The 16,278-nt window shown below is 36.7% G+C and overlaps 1 protein-coding gene across 1 annotated transcript; it reads left to right on the top strand.

The window, feature by feature from the left end:
* The first annotated feature begins 160 nt into the window (after nt 1-160).
* On the top strand, nt 161-15,183 carry nr1h3 (nuclear receptor subfamily 1, group H, member 3). Its single transcript, XM_059531457.1, has 11 exons — nt 161-321; nt 4,234-4,378; nt 7,662-7,744; nt 9,401-9,577; nt 9,841-10,107; nt 11,468-11,670; nt 11,983-12,162; nt 12,385-12,484; nt 12,813-12,926; nt 13,439-13,533; nt 14,276-15,183. Exons 3-11 carry the CDS (start codon nt 7,702-7,704, stop codon nt 14,420-14,422), a joined length of 1,326 nt encoding a protein of 441 aa, XP_059387440.1. The 5' UTR covers nt 161-321; nt 4,234-4,378; nt 7,662-7,701; the 3' UTR covers nt 14,423-15,183.
* The last annotated feature ends 1,095 nt before the right edge of the window (nt 15,184-16,278 follow it).

Raw genomic sequence — 16,278 nt, 5'->3', positions numbered from 1 at the left:
ACATATCTTGTTTACAACGTTGTTTTTCGACCGAATTTTTTTTTATTCTTTAAAATAATCCTACATTTTCCACCACTGTTTACAGAAAGTTAGTTATTAGACATATTTATAGCGATTATCCCGTCAAATATATAATTCAGATGCATCACTAAGGCACTTTTATTTTGAAGGCAGAAGACAACAACAGTCCTGTGATTGTGTGTAACTATCGTTAGCCATCTTAGAGCGCTCTCTTTCCGTGGCCTACCTAACGTGAGGCGTTTCTCTCTTCACATCGCCACCGTGCTGGATTAAAGATCTTGTCATCTTCAGCGAAGCAAGGTATCACTGGAAAAGTAGCGTTATTTTCATTTGATCACGTGACGTCTCGAGGACCGGGGTCTGTGTGATAAGGTGTTAGCTCATCTAAGTTAGCTGTCATGATGGAGACATGTCTGTCAGTGCTAGGTGCTTAATATAACACTTGTAAACACCCTGGATCAAACGACATTTGACATGAACACACTTAACGTAAAGTTGTCCGGTTTAATCTCTCAGTGTTTAAGTGGTAGTTGAAGGGGTTGTTTTATGTTTATTTTGTTACACCAGTGTTGTTTAAGGAGCCCAGGCTAACAGGGTGTTTTGGCTAACTGATCACCTTTAACCCTTCTTTTAAGTATAGTTTTATGAGTCGTAATCTGCCTTTTTGATCATGTCCTGGGTTCATTAGAGCCTAATCCTAGAGTGACAGTATTTGGGGTGAAGTGCAGACTAAAGCCGGCTGATTTACTCGGAATCCTTCACAGTAATGCGTGTGATATACTAGTTACAGAGGTCTAGTGAGCTGTTTATACATCTGTTCCGGTCCTCTGATTTGATAGATCGAGTAACCTAAAAAAATATGCTGATAGTTATTATGATGACAGCAGTGTCACTGTTTTAAATAGATCTGTTTTCAATCTAGAATTGAAACGTAGTTGCGTGACTCCTGCCTCCAGCGACGAGCAGAAGATCTCTGCGTCAGCGTCTCCAGGAACTCTCTGAGCACAGAGCGCGAAATGATATTATTAATAATAATTAAATCATTTAAATGAAGACGAATCTTCTCCAAATACAGATTAAATAACCATAATTTAGAAACACAGAGATGAAGACAGAGCAAGAGCAGACCGTGATCTGCTGAGTTGACATTAATATCACAATGTGAGGGAAACATTTCTCCCCAGATTTGAAATGATACTGAGAATACAGTATTCAACATTTGAAGTGGATCAAAACCTTTCATCAAAGGTGTCCTAAAACCAAAATGCGTCCTTTTCATAGGTAAACTTTGATTAAGTTTTTTGATCCTCTTCAAATGTTGAATACTGTATACCCTACATAATTGGAGAAGATGACAACAGCTGCACTAGCTGCAACATTTGTGTTAGCCATTCCCAATGTCAGGTGTTAAACACTGTTAACTCTAAACTGACTCACTTTTTCTTTTCATCTATTTAGATTGATTTTATTTATTATCTATGTTGTTTTTTCCCCAGCCTGTGCATTGGTTGGTGACACAAATCACGTTAATGCATGATTTTTTTAAATAATGTAAAAACAGTGTATGAACTAAGCCAGAACTATGACTTATACCAGACTTATCCAATCATGTAATCCAGAGATGGGCAAACTCCGGTCCTGGAGATCCACAGCCCTGCAGAATTCAGCTCCAACCCTAATTAAAACTCACCTGCCTGTGGCTTTCTAGTAACCCTTCAGACCTTGAATAACTTGTTCAGTTGTGTTTGATTAGGGTTGAAGCAAAACTCTGCAGGGCTGCGGCTCTCCGGCTCTCCCGGACTGACATTCGCCACAACTGATTTAGTCTGTGTAAATCCATCCTTACAAGCTTGTGTTCAACTGCCTCCATTGGTCTCTGCAGGACAGTAATTGGAGTAACCAGACAGGGACATAATGGAGGGGCGTTTTTAATGGTGTTACCTGATTTGCTCACTGCAGAGCCAAATGACATCCAGCTCCCCCTCTCTGGATGTAATGGGTTGAGCTTGATGTAGTAGGGTAGTTAGGATGTGGTTGGGCCGAAGGGTAGCTGGACATTGAACTTAACCCATCAGCTCTGTAGTGAGCAGCTTATCAGTTTGCTCACATCACAGTGATGGTTGTTTTTAGGGGAGGGGTGAAGAGGCATCATTTTCATCGCAGGATTCATTAACACCCACCAGTTTGAAAATACCCACAAATTTAGAAAGGCCCACTTTTGTTCTGCAGACACCTCATGCTTCCATTGTTTTTGTGCAATGTTTGCATCTCAAAATCCAGTCAGCAACCTTTGGATAGAGCCAATTTTCTCAGATCTGCCATTATCTCAATTTCATCCAATTTCAATAGCAGTGCGTCTATGATTACACACAACCTAATATACTGTACCCAACCTTTAACATGTCACTCTGTAATAAACATATTAGCAAGTGCTTAAATTTGAGCCATTTTCAACTATGAGACATAATTTTTCCTAGACCTCTTTGTGAGGAATACAGTTATTTTAATGTAGGAGTTAGTGTGCAGTCATTGCCGCCTGAATATCTGTGAAAGAGCAGTTTTAACCTCTGTCATTTGTGTCTGACAAGTTGTTTATTTACAGTCGTGGAGAAAGTCTTACCTTTAAGGCGATGCCACAAGTGTGACACCCTGTTCATATATAGTTCATGTATAATTTACCTCTTACCCACCATTTTATAGTCTGCATGAAATGGTGGGTGAATTTTGTGCCCATTTTCTGTAAAACCTCTTTCAGTTTGGTGATAGACATGGAAACCAGCCTACGCATCGCCTCTATGTTGCTTTGCCGTTTTTTTTTTGTTTTTTTTTTGTATCAGCAAAAGTAGTTCCATGTTGAGGGTGTAAGCCAACAGTAATTTAGACTAAATCGTGTGTTGCCGCCTTGCATTATGAATCTGCATCCTATGTATAGTAAGGATTTCTTCCTCTTCATTCTCATGACAAATTTAGAGGAAGCTTGTACAGAATTGGAAAACACCACTTCCTAAAACCAGCTGAATCTTAACTTTAACCTATTTCTGGGTTTGAATCTCTCAGGCAGCAGATAAACACCCTGCAAATGAACACAAGCGAATTAACTAGGCTCTCTTCTGAAATGAAGTAGTCTGAATTATTCTTGTTTCAGTTGTTCAGACGATCATATCTGCCAGCAGATGAGCTGACTCTTGTTCTGGCAGATGTAGAGCACACTGGTTGACAGGACAAAGGTAACAGCCCACTGATAAGTACAGAACATTGGACACTGTAAGAAGCCTTCCATTGGTTTACTTCAGGTCACGTTCAATGTGTTTTTAATGGGTGTTTAATTCAGATAGGATCTATACAATTCATTGAACCCTTGAACAAAGGGGAATTGAGACTCTTGTTCTGGCAGATGACTCGATTCTTTCTCCTTTTTTCAGCTGAACCATTGTTATTTCTTAGAGCTGCTATAATGTGTGCTGACTGTCATGCTATTTATGAAAAAAAAATCTCTTTAGAATCTTGTAAAGTATATTTTACTTTACAGCGTGTGTATTAGAAATGGTTGTTTTTATTGTTTATTCTCTGGGGCTGATAAGAGTTTCTGACTTTTTATGGTTCTATAGTTGCTGTTTCAATTTTATTTGTTTTATTTCCTAAGTTTTGTACCGCTGGTGGTGACATAACCTGGACTTGGATCAGTTTCTGGGATAGCTGTAACTGTGGGATGAGGCATGTCGGGGTTGTCTCCTGGATGACATTATTTAGACTGTTAAAGCACAAACTTTTTATGATGTCTAGTGTGGTACTCCCATTACTGCTTATTTTGAATTCAGTAAATGCATAAATAACATCCAGGTTTTACAGGATGTCATAATTTTAGTGGTGAATTTTTTTTTTTTAGATGTTTTTTTGTGCATCTTTTCAGTGACTCCATATGTTTCTAAATTCCAAGATGTGTAAAATATGTGCTTTGGGAGACACACTTGCAGGAGCTCAGGCCTCTGTAGGGATTTCACAGCCATGTGAACGACCGCTAGTAACCTCTCGTGTGCCCTCTTGCTCTCTTTTTTCCTCCCTCCTTTTTTCTCCTCTCCCTCTCTCTCTCACTCACTCGCCCACCTTCTCTTCTGTCATTTCTTTCTTGTTTTGACACCTCAGCATTGGAGCCGTTCAACCTCCACACAGAAGTCAGATTGTTGTTTTTTTCTCTCTTTGTTTTGCTGTCAGTCAGAAAGCTGCAACACAGAAGAGTCAATTATAGGAGAGAAGTTTCCTCTGATGGCATCCAGACTGTTGGAGAGGATAAACATGATGTGCTGCTAGTGACTCAGAGAACAACATGGACAGACAATAACAAATCATCACGCTAGGGGTAAGTGGAGCTCTCACTCATGAACTTATTCTGCTGCTTCAACCCACTCCAACACACTTGCCTGGAAGTTTCTACTAGTTAGTCGGAAATCCTTGATTAGCTGGTTGAGCTGTGTTTAATCAGGGTTAGAGTTAAACTCTGCAGGACAGTGGCCCTTGGGGAACAGATCTGGGCACACCTGTTCTGTAAATAGCAATGCATTTTAGGTGTTTTTATTGTATGCAGAAAGAATTTCACTTTTTTTGTTCAGTTTACCATAATGCTTAAGTCCATGTTCTTTGTCTATAGTTAGATGCTTATCTTTCAGATATTAGGCTTTGTAAACCTGCTTTGTGACAACCTAATTCATATTTTGTAACTGATCTTTTTGATACATAAGCATTAAGATATGCATATATTTAAATTCTGGCATGCAACAATTAAGCTGGTAATATTTTTTATTGTTATGATGACCAATAATATAAATCTTTATTACTTTTACTACTGTTTAAAGAAAAGAAAAGAATCATAAAATGAAAAGTACTAAAAACTGAACTAAATAGTTACGCTATAGCTGAAGTTAGGTATTCTTTTTGAATTAGAAAATAAGTACAGCTATTTTAATGAATAGTTGGGTATTTGAATATTTGTTTGTGTTTGGTCTGAGAAAAAAAGTTTACTGTGCATTTGAATGTAAGTAGTGAATACTACTTAATTTCTTCATATCTTCATCAATATAATTTCTTTGGGAGGAGCTGGAATGCATTTGGCCTGTCAATTAAGGACATTGATATTAAAAGAAATTACCCATAGAAACCTTTTTTTTTTGTTGTTGTTGGTTTTTGGTTTTCTTAGGAGGCATTTTATTTTTGTGAGGCATGTTTTTCTTTTGCTTATAACTGATAAGGTCATATTGTGGAATTGAATCCGCATACTTTGCTTTATTTTAAGGCGTGGTCACATTTACCCTAGCATGGCAAAATTTCCCAGATAAAGAAGGCAGGACCTGTGCTTGTGGACTGTCCACACAAAGTTCACTGGCACAGGGATCCTACGGGGTCTGGAAAAGTAAAGAAAAAAGAAATCGGAGTATGGAAAAGTATTTGTGTTTCCAGACTGTTGCCCCTATTTAGTTTTTTTTTTTTTTTGTAATAGAAAATTTATAATTGAATTAAAATAAATGTATCATACAAAGAAGTGATGTTTCATGGAAGCTGTTTAATGATTCTTTAGTGATTGTCAAATACAACTGAATGAATTCAAGATGCACTTTTTCATTATGCAAAATGCAGGTTATAAGCATTTTGTGTTTCTTCTCACTATATTCTTAGCACCGTATTACATAGCCTCAAGGACCTTTGCAAAAACAAAAAAATCTACAGACTTTTATGTGTGCCCGAGAAACCATTAAACTTAGCAGATAGGGCAATATATGCATTAAAGAGACCTTTAGCATACTGCCCTGATGAAAGCCAAATCTTTTATATATTTTTTTAAAGGTGTCAGGTGTCAAGTGTCATGGTTTCTCTGCTGCAACATCGGATGTGTTAAATTTGACATTAGGCCTCGATTATAAGAGATAATACCAAGAAAAGCCAAATTTTGAGCAAATAGATCCCCGTTAATTCATGTGCATCCATCCTCTCGTTTTATTCATAGTAAGATTCCAGTGATGCACTAAGGAAATAAGTTATATAAAACTAGAAATTGTAATGCAAAAAAAAAAAAAAATCAGGGGCGCAAAAATGTTTCTTGTGTGCATGTAACTTTTGTTGCACAACAAAGCTCTTACTGTATTCATGTGTTTGCTGTTAGTTGTGGTGAAAGCATTTTGTGAGAGAAAACGTGTTGCAATAATGACGAGATCACTGCATTCACGCGATAAACAGACTCTGTTTATTCAATGCTCATCACTGCAGCCTTTCATGTGATGGGAAAAGATCGGAAAAAATAATTATATAATCAACACTTCCACGATTCGTTAATCTCGACAGCTGTAATAGTAAATATATATATATATATATATATATATATATATATATTTGAGAGGGGTTCCACATGTAATACGCATTTCAAATGCAAAGATGTCAGCCAATCACAACAGTTGTCGTTTACTCTGCGAGTCTCACAGCAGACACGCCCCTTCAAACAGAGCATTCAAGCCAGAGGGCTAATATCAGGATATAAAAAATGCTTTTTATTTCTAAATTTTAAATGTAAAAATCATACTAACAATATAAGTACACCTAAGGAAACATTAAAAAGCATTTAAAGAATAGGAAATAATCCATGTCATGGGACCTTTAATAAAAGTTCTATGAGTTTGATGCTGTTGTTGCTTGAATTGAATGAACGCCCAATTGCCACTAATTTGAAAGTGAAAGTAAAATGTGCACAGCATTTTTCAAGTTATTTGAAAGCCAAAAAATCAGAGGAAAAGAGAAAAAACTCAAATGAACAGTTGCTTGACTCCGGATTGCGGCAATTCAGTTACCTCTAATTTGAAAGTGAAAGAAAAGAGGGAACTCAAATGAACTAACACCCCCCACCTCAATGGTGAAAAGTATGGATTTTTAAAATGGAAAATGTGTAGGAACTCTGCTGGCAGACCAAGAAACTTGCTGTTTGGTTAGAGCTGTGATTTTACATGTCTAAAAACTTTAAACTTTAAATTCCACTTAACTGGAATTTAACAACCATTGGAAGTCTATTAGGAAAATGACATTACATAACCAGATTATTTTGCCCATTGACTTTTGTCAGACCAGGGTTAGTGCGATTGAACCTTTATCCAAAAATACTGTCCCCAAATCAGATATCCCTCTGTTTTTTTTAATGTTCTTAAAACTCTCAAAGCAACACCCATGAATGACCAGTCTTGACCAATATATATATATTTTCCGCTTTCAGTTCCTATTCTCAAATAGTTAGTTCGTACAGCATGCTTAGTCGGCAAAAAAATACATTCATTTTGACGAATATTTCTCAATTGTATTTTTATGTTTTGCTGTGCAAAGTTTAGCTTAAGAAAATTCCCAGAATGTGAAAGGGTGACCGTGCAGTTTTTATGAGCTTTGCATACAGAAGTGTGACTACTTAAGGAACTGTACTGGTGTCAGGTGTGTCATTGCATTCTGAACACGCTGGGCTGCTTGCTGCCCAACTTTGTGGATGGTTTTGATTCAATATTAAATTTTATATCCAAAGATGGTATCAGTTTGAGGCAGTTTTGGTGACTTAACATTATAAACAGAATCAGGCAGTCTTTCAAGACTTCAGTTTTGGCTTTTATTGTTTTCTCCAGGTGCAGTCTTGGTTCGTTATGACAAGTGGCTGTGTGGAAGATGTCCACCCTTTCTACGACTAATATCACTGATGTTGGTCATGGTAAGACTCTATTTTTTCTTTTACTAGAATGTCAAATGTTCGCATACAATAACGGGATAAAAATCAGAAGTTGCCAGAACACATTTGACCTCTGAAGTCACACGTATAAATATATGAATGTCATTTAATTTGATAATATATTATCAATGCAAGTGGCTTTTTATTCCTAAGAACAATAACACAAGCTTTATTTTACAACATATTTAATGAAAGGTTTGTGAACTTGAGGAACCGATTTCATATAACAACTAGAATCACCTTGACACCAGTTATTGAAAAGTAATTGCAGTATTCAGTCAGAAAGATGTTATTAGTTATTAAGAGATAATGTTTGAATTTATTGTATAAATAACAAAATATCAAACCTGATAGAAATTGTATTCGTGTTAGTCAGTTCTATCATTTTCTCACCCTCAGGCTGTTATTCTGTGGAACTAAAATAACAGCCTGAAAAAAAAAAATACAGATTTATAATGACATAAGAGTGAGGAAACGCCACAATTTTCATTTTGGTGTCCAAACTGGAAGTTTACAGTTGGATTAATATAGTTAAATTAAAGCATAAATTTAGCATGAATAATAAATCTACCATTTGTGTAAAGGTATGTTTTATATAAAGATGTGGTTAAAAACATATCAACCATTTTCAGGGTGTTTTGATGTTTGTAAAAACCCAATTAACCAATTGATCCATCAAAATTTGGGTCATGTGTTATATTTATGCATGTTGTTTTGATATGTAATAAGCATTCATTAGAACCAGAGATGTAGCATAATGTCTATTCAAGGTTTTCAAGATATTTTCAACTATTTGGTACCTTGTGTCAATGAATAGTCGTAAGGATTCTCTGTATAATAGTAATAATAATAATTATAATAATAAACATGCAAAACAAAGCATGTGACATGACCAAAAGGCATGTGTATGCAACATTAAATCAATTCTAGTGGTTATTTCTAATTGAGCACGTTAACATGCACAACAGTAAGCTGAGAACTCACAAATATCAGCTTATTAAAATAACCAGGGTTCCCCGTTTACATGCACATCGGTAACCTGACAAAGCAAGTAAGCTGTGTTTACATGACTTTATTAATAAATCAGGTTATTTTCTTTTAGTGACATCAAAATATAATAATTTGCATATCTGACTACGGGTATTCCATGTGTTTGTCAGTTGTGATGTTAAATAAAGCTTGCAACATGTCAGCGTGAAACTTCCAGCTCATATCCTCTCATGCAGTTATATAGCAACGTTTTGACTGAACCACTTCTACTTCTGCTGCACGAGATGAGAACACTTTTATCATTTTCTGAGTCATGAAAGAGTCTGCTTTTGTGATATATTTCCTTCTTTCTTTACTGCTAAACATTTGCTCTGTCCAGATGCGTTTAAATCTGCACTAATGATGTGCTCCTGTCACGTATCACACATGCACACTTCAATGAAAGCGGGTTATTGCATCTAATAGCTGGTGCAAAATCGGAGTAAGAGCTAATTCTGATAAAAGAAAACGGGTTACAGCGTATACATGACCATGTGCGGTTTTGGTTTATTAAGCATAATCAGCATGACTAGTTGGTTGTTTTGAATACCTTGTTAATAATCAGACCCAGCTGTAATAGAACTGTGTTCTGTTGGTATGTGTGTACAGGGGACTCTCTCTGCTGTGCCAGTGAAGAGGGGCCTTCAGCAGCGACAGCAGAAGTGAAACAGGAGATTGTCAGTCAGACGGCCTCATACGGCACCTCACACAATGAGCTGAACGAACCGCTGCTCATGGAGCCCGGCGACATCAAGATGTACCCCACAGAGGACACACCTGCACCAGGTGAGACTGAATGACTGGAGGTTACTTCTGAACTTGCTTGTAGTGCAAAAGGATTCAGATCATGCAGAATTGAACTTTACCCATTATGTAACATGTGACTTTTACTCCTGTATGAACATGCATGTCAGTTTGACTATGTGTACGTTTGGATGAACTGGCCTAACTGGTTAAGTGAACACAAATGCACTCATTCATAAGGTTGTAGGGTATTAACTCATTGTTTATTTGTATATGAAGTGTTTCTGTCCTGTGTGTTTGTGCAGAGGGTCACCCAGTCAAGAGAAAGAAAGGCCCTGCTCCCAAGATGTTGGGGAATGAGGTGTGTAGCGTATGTGGAGACAAAGCTTCTGGCTTTCATTACAATGTGCTGAGCTGTGAGGGCTGTAAAGGTTTCTTCAGACGCAGCGTCATCAAAGGAGCGCAATACACCTGCAAAAATTCGGGCCGCTGCGAGATGGACATGTACATGCGCCGCAAGTGTCAGCAGTGCCGTCTGCGCAAGTGCAGGGAGGCCGGCATGCTGGAGCAATGTAAGTCACTCTCTTTGACTCTTCTTGAAAGAAGTTTCTTATGCTCACCAAGGCAGCTTTTATTTGATTAGAAATACAGTGAACAGTAATATTGTAAAATATGACAAAATAAAATAACTTTTTTTTTTTATTTAAATCTAGTGCTGGGCAATGATAAAAAATTTTTTTTTGAGCAATTAATCGCATTATTGTCAGTGATTAATCGCATTGTTATGCGCAAATCTAATAATGCATTCAAAAGTAGTGTTTTATTTAAATGTAGCCCTACTGCTATATGAACAAAAGTGTAACATTTGGTTTGCAAACACTTTAAACAAATAAGGTGCTTTTTACAGCAGTGTTCCTTTTACATAATAGCAGTTAAAATATTTATTGTAGCTTAAATCTCAACTTATAACATTAATGCAATTAAATTAAATATAAAACAAGCTATTTGTCACTGCCAAGACATTAACATTTTTATACAAAATATTTCATATTTTTTTATAGAAAAACAAAAGAGCCTCGATCATAACATTATAACAGGTACCTACCTATTAGAGACCTGCATGATCACGGACCCATCGCAGCAGAGTGCAGCGTGGGTCAACACTTGATGGGCGGGTAGAGACTCGTGTGTGCAGTAGTGCGCAGTTAGTGGACAGTGGTTTGTAAATGCTGATGCTTAGCTGAAATAATTTTGTCGGAAGCATCCGCTCCTGTGACCCATGATTTGTTTGTATGTGTATTCAGAACCAGTGAGGAACAGACTTTCATAATAATAAAAAAACTGTTAACACGCAATAAAATAATTGTCAGCATTAATCAATTAATGCATTAACGCGATAATAATGCGTTAACTTGCCCAGCCCTATTTAAAACATTTTAAAATGTAGTTTATTCCTGTGATGGCAAAGTGGAATTTTCAGCTGCCTTCACGCCAGTCTTCAGTGTAACATGATCTCTCAGAAACCTTTCTTATATGCTGATTCGGTGCTCGGAAAACATTTCTAATCATTGTCAATGTTGAGAACAGTTGTGCTGCTAAATATTTTGGTAGAAACCATTATACTTTTTTTCAGCATTCTTTCATGAATGAAAAGTTCAAAACAACAGCTTTTGTTTGAAATAGAACATTTTGTGAATTCATGCATCCTTATTGAATAAAAATATACATTTTATCAAAAACTTTGGAACAGCAGTGTGATTTTCTTTTTTTTACCTATGTCTGGAGTTTTTCATAAACATGAATGCCACAAGCATTCCATACAAATGCCATCCAATCTTTGATCTTATCTGTTATGATATGTTCATATGACATTGTGATCATCTTGTTAAGCTTATCAAACTATTAGCAGCTTTATCTCTCCGTCTCTTGTAGGTGTGCTCTCAGAAGAGCAGATCCGACTAAAAAAGATGAAAAAACAGGAAGAGGAGACAGCACGTACCTCTGCAGTCCCAACACCCAGCCCTGCTCCTGAGATGCCCCCTCTGGCTCCTGAACAGCAGGAGATGATCGAAAAACTGGTGTCCATGCAGAAACAGTGCAACAAACGCTCTTTTCTCGACCGGCCCAGAGTTACTGTAAGTGCATTTGAGTGAGCCTTACACATATGATTTAAAGCAGACAAAAACAGTAATTTGTTAATTTAAAATGAAATAGTCGGACTGAAATCATACTACTCTGGTTTTTGTGAAGCTATTGTTGCTCAGCTTTGTAAAGCATTTAATGCATTATCTCAACTACAGTTGTGCTTTTTGTTGTGCGTTTGCTCAGAAATGCCTGTATTTAATCCTTCAAATATCCAGTTATGCATTGTGCCAAGTAGATTGAATCTTTCTGAAGCTGTGACTCATTGATTCTAAAAGTTTACATCAGGATCTGTTGTTTTTCAGCCTTGGCCACAGAGTCAGGACCCACTTAACCGAGAGGTTCGACAGCAGCGGTTTGCTCATTTCACTGAGCTGGCCATCATGTCTGTGCAGGAGATTGTAGACTTTGCTAAACAGCTGCCTGGCTTCCTGGAGCTCACCCGAGAGGACCAGATCGCCCTGCTGAAGACCTCCACTATAGAGGTTCGATTTGACTGACCCTTAACCCACATTGTTTTCGGTCATTCTCTGTTGCTGTTTTTTGTGTGCGCAGATGGGGCACTGTTGTTGTTGCTGTTATTTTTTAACACAAAGTACTTTTGGAAAAAATGCCACCTGGTGACAAATGTTGTTTCTCATAAAAAAACTAAGCACAGCCTGTACTGCTTGTTTAACATAGCTGCTAAACTGTATTTTCTCCTGTAGATCATGCTGCTAGAGACTTCCAGACGTTATAACCCAGCGATAGAGAGCATCACCTTTCTCAAAGACTTCAGTTATAATAAGGAAGATTTTGCCAAAGCAGGTACTGGATGAAACTATTATATGGGTTCTTGTTTTAAACATCTCTAATGCTTACAATAAAGAAGAATATGGTTTTTCATAACTAGGGCTTACAGGTATGTCTAAATTGCACCGTTGTTCTTATTTTTAATAACACAGATAAATAAAATCAGGAAAATAGCTATATTGTGAAATGTATTCTTATCATTAATAAAAAAAAAAGAGAGATTTTGGTAATGTAGTCCCCCACCTAGTTCAAGCTTAATGAATATTACGTGTGGTTTTATTTGAGACCTGTTTTTGTTGTTCATGCTCTAAAATGATCTCTGTCCTCTCTGGCTCGTCCGCAGGGCTGCAATTTGAGTTCATCAACCCCATCTTTGAGTTTTCAAAAGGCATGAATGACCTCCACCTGGATGAGGCGGAGTACGCTTTGCTCATCGCTATCAACATTTTCTCAGCAGGTCAGTTTGACACAAGTAGCAACATTATATTGTTTGTCTTCTGGTGAGTCTTATCAGGATTTTATTCGTCCCTATCCCAGTTTAGAAATAAAGGGGCACCCCATTTTCAGGAGAGAAGAAAGAAAAGAACAGCAAAATAACTATGAGCACAATCAATTTTATAACGGCACAAAACCTCCTGCTATAGAAGACTATTTGTAATCAGTATGCTATTATGGATTTCTAATCATTAAGCTTTTGTTTGAGTGTCATAAGGGGTTTAATACAATTTCATGTTTTGAAAGGGGAAGCCATTTTTAATAACCCATTAGATTTAGTAGATTCTAATTTGAGATTGGCATCTGGTGTGCTGCTGGTTAATTTGAGAGCTTTTTAATGATGCATCCTGCAGTTATTCCCAAGGCGTTTTCTGACAAAAAAAAAAATTAAATGCAGCATCATTCTTATTCATTTGTGTCAATAACTCTTGCTATTCTTGTCGTGTGTGTGTGTGTGTGTGTGGTGGGGGTCAGACCGACCGAACGTGCAGGATCATGAGTTAGTGGAAAGACTACAGCAGCCATATGTGGACGCTCTCCACTCTTACATCCGAATAAAACGACCCAACGTGAGTATGATTCACCTTAGAGGACAAACATAACACTTAAAGAAGAAAAGATTGTGCAAAAAGAATATCAGTGTTTTGATTGAGTTTGTTCATTTTAAAGTTATCCAGTTTATGGTCAGTTAGATTTTTTTTTAATAATGTTTTGAAAGAAGTCACAAAGGCTTGCCAAGACTGCATTTGTTTGATAAAAAATACAGTAAAACTTTTTTTGTGGAACTTCTTTTTTTAATTAATACAATTTATTTTATATTTAAAAGGATTTTTTTTTGTATGTTTTTATAGCATCATAAATGATATAAAAAAATAATTTTTGAATGGTAGTGTATCTATGTAAGATTATAGTAAATATATTAGTGTTTTGTCATAAAACAAAGACATTATATATTTTGCCTGTTGTGTACTTTTGCATCCAGTTGGTGGCACTGATGATCCTACCTTTGCACCAATAAACTTATAATATAACCATTTTTATATATTATGATAGCATTTATCAATGTTAAATTAGTAGTTATTTTTATATTTTCAGTTGAATTTTGTTTTTTTAGTTTTAATTTTTTTTTGTCTTGCTTGTCATTTTTATATTTCTTTGTAGGTTTTTTTTATCTCAGTTTTTCTAATATTTATATTTTATTTCAGTTGACATCATTTTTAGTTAGCAATAACAACCCTGTATAACTGCTGAAATGTTGCTAGTATTCTTATGTGTTCCTAATCATCCACTGCTCATTAATCCCCACCTAAGGATCATCTGATGTTTCCCCGGATGCTGATGAAGCTGGTCAGCCTGCGCACACTGAGCAGCGTCCACTCAGAGCAAGTCTTCGCTCTGCGCCTCCAAGACAAGAAACTCCCACCTCTGCTTTCTGAAATTTGGGATGTCCACGAGTGAGCCGGGCGCTCACAGACAGAAGGACAGAATGAGCCAGAGTCAGGGAAACATGGGTGGGCAGGGGTCCTCACAGACAGAACACAGGGTCAGGATGTCCTAAAGGGCTGAAACATCTCCCACTGTCATCATTCTCTTCCTTGACTTCTATACTTTGGACTCAGTGGTCAGTGAGCTGCTTCCTTTGAATGTGCTATTGCTAGACTGTATGGCCAGAAGTAGCTCAAGAACCGTTCAGAACAGATAATGGTTATTAGACCATACTCAATAGATTCAGAGACTTACTTGCTAGAGTGAGCAGCCACAGTGTGGTCATGATTTTTTTAGTTGTTGTTCTTGTTTATACCTAATGTTTCTGGTACCAAAAGCTTTGAGCAGGTTTTGGCAATGGTTTCTACTTTCTAATTAACAGAAAAGGTTGTCTTGAAGGTTCTTCATTACAGAAATGTAGTTTATTTACAGTGTTTGTGTAATTCCACTCTAGGTGATTGGTTGATGGCTAATGCCCATTTGATTTTTTTTTTCTAACATGCTTGGATCATGCATAGCAGTGAGTAACAGTCTTCTGTTAGTACGGACTCATTTGCTCATTTTTATTTCATTATGTTTGACATGCATTTAGTCTTTAATTTTATTCAAATGCAATCTTCTGTTAACACCCATGTTACACTGATCCAGCATATCATAAAATGCTCAAGCAATTCTGTTTTCTGCTGGTTGGAATATTCAGAAGAAGAACTGACAAATCAAATTGCCTGAAAGTACTGCAGATGTATTCCGCACACATCCCAGTGTTTTGGAGTGGTTAAAAGTGCTTCTCAGTGTAGCATATGGTTGTCTGGGATCAGTAAGAGTGACTGGGGCTGTTAACCCAAATCAGTGTGCCGCTTAACAAACAGCAATTACCGAGATGCATTGGTAGATAGATAACCTTCAAGAGTGAAGCCTTCTGAAAACTTAATGCAGACCATGATTATTCTGTTTTGTATTATTATTACTTTATCATGTGTAGTTACTGCAATCTCATAACTTAACATGCTGTAGTTTCATTTCTATTTTTTTGACTCCTCGGTTATACTTAGAAATAGAAAACATTCTCAAACATAACATCCATACACAAACTAAATCTCAGTTTCATGCCTATGTCTTGATCAGTGTGCCATTTTTGTTCCCCTGAATACAAATCACAAAAGAACAGTACAGAAATGTATATCTTCCAAAATCAGTGGTTGAAATTGTCATAGGAAATAGCTTGGGCTATTATTGTTGTATAACTTTTTTTGTATCATTGTTATATTTGGTTCTATATACACCCATTCTTCAATGAGGATAGTTTTGTCAACTTTTATTTACATGTACTAAATAATTTAAATCTTTAATATTTCTTTTTGTGTGATTATCTGACAATCTGTTTTAACACAATTTTGTTGTACTTGTACATTATTATGATATTCAGATAGACTGAATGCACACAGAATAAAATCTGTCCCATACACATTCATTGAGATTGGCAATGTATGCGAAACAACTGTATTTTGGTATGAAACTGAACTGCATCTCAACAGTATCTCTGAAAATAGGGACTAGACATATGAGAGCGCTTCTTAACGTCTTATGCACCATAACAATGCAAACATCGGGTGTGACCACATACAATTCAGGTTTTACTGATCTTAAAAACCACTTTTATGATAGGCATGGTTTGTTTTGAATCAGTTATAGATTTTAACATCATTTCTATGGTTGACTAATACAGTTGGTTTGCTGTGGCATTCTTTGCCCTGACTGTGCATATTGTTTAGACTTTGTTTGCTAAATCAGATGATGATGTGTACGTTTTTATACCACCTTTCTGTCAG

The sequence above is a fragment of the Carassius carassius genome, chromosome 3, assembly GCF_963082965.1.
Source record: "Carassius carassius chromosome 3, fCarCar2.1, whole genome shotgun sequence".
NCBI classification, from domain to species: Eukaryota; Metazoa; Chordata; class Actinopteri; order Cypriniformes; family Cyprinidae; genus Carassius; species Carassius carassius.
This window is presented reverse-complemented; position numbering and strand designations above follow the sequence as displayed.

Coding starts and splice junctions, on each gene's coding strand:
- nr1h3 (XM_059531457.1), top strand. CDS start 7,702: ATGTCCACCCTTTCTACGACTAATATCACTGATGTTGGTCATG. Junction 12,485..12,812: donor GGAAGATTTTGCCAAAGCAG/GTACTGGATGAA, acceptor GCTCGTCCGCAG/GGCTGCAATTTGAGTTCATC. Junction 13,534..14,275: donor TCCGAATAAAACGACCCAAC/GTGAGTATGATT, acceptor TCCCCACCTAAG/GATCATCTGATGTTTCCCCG.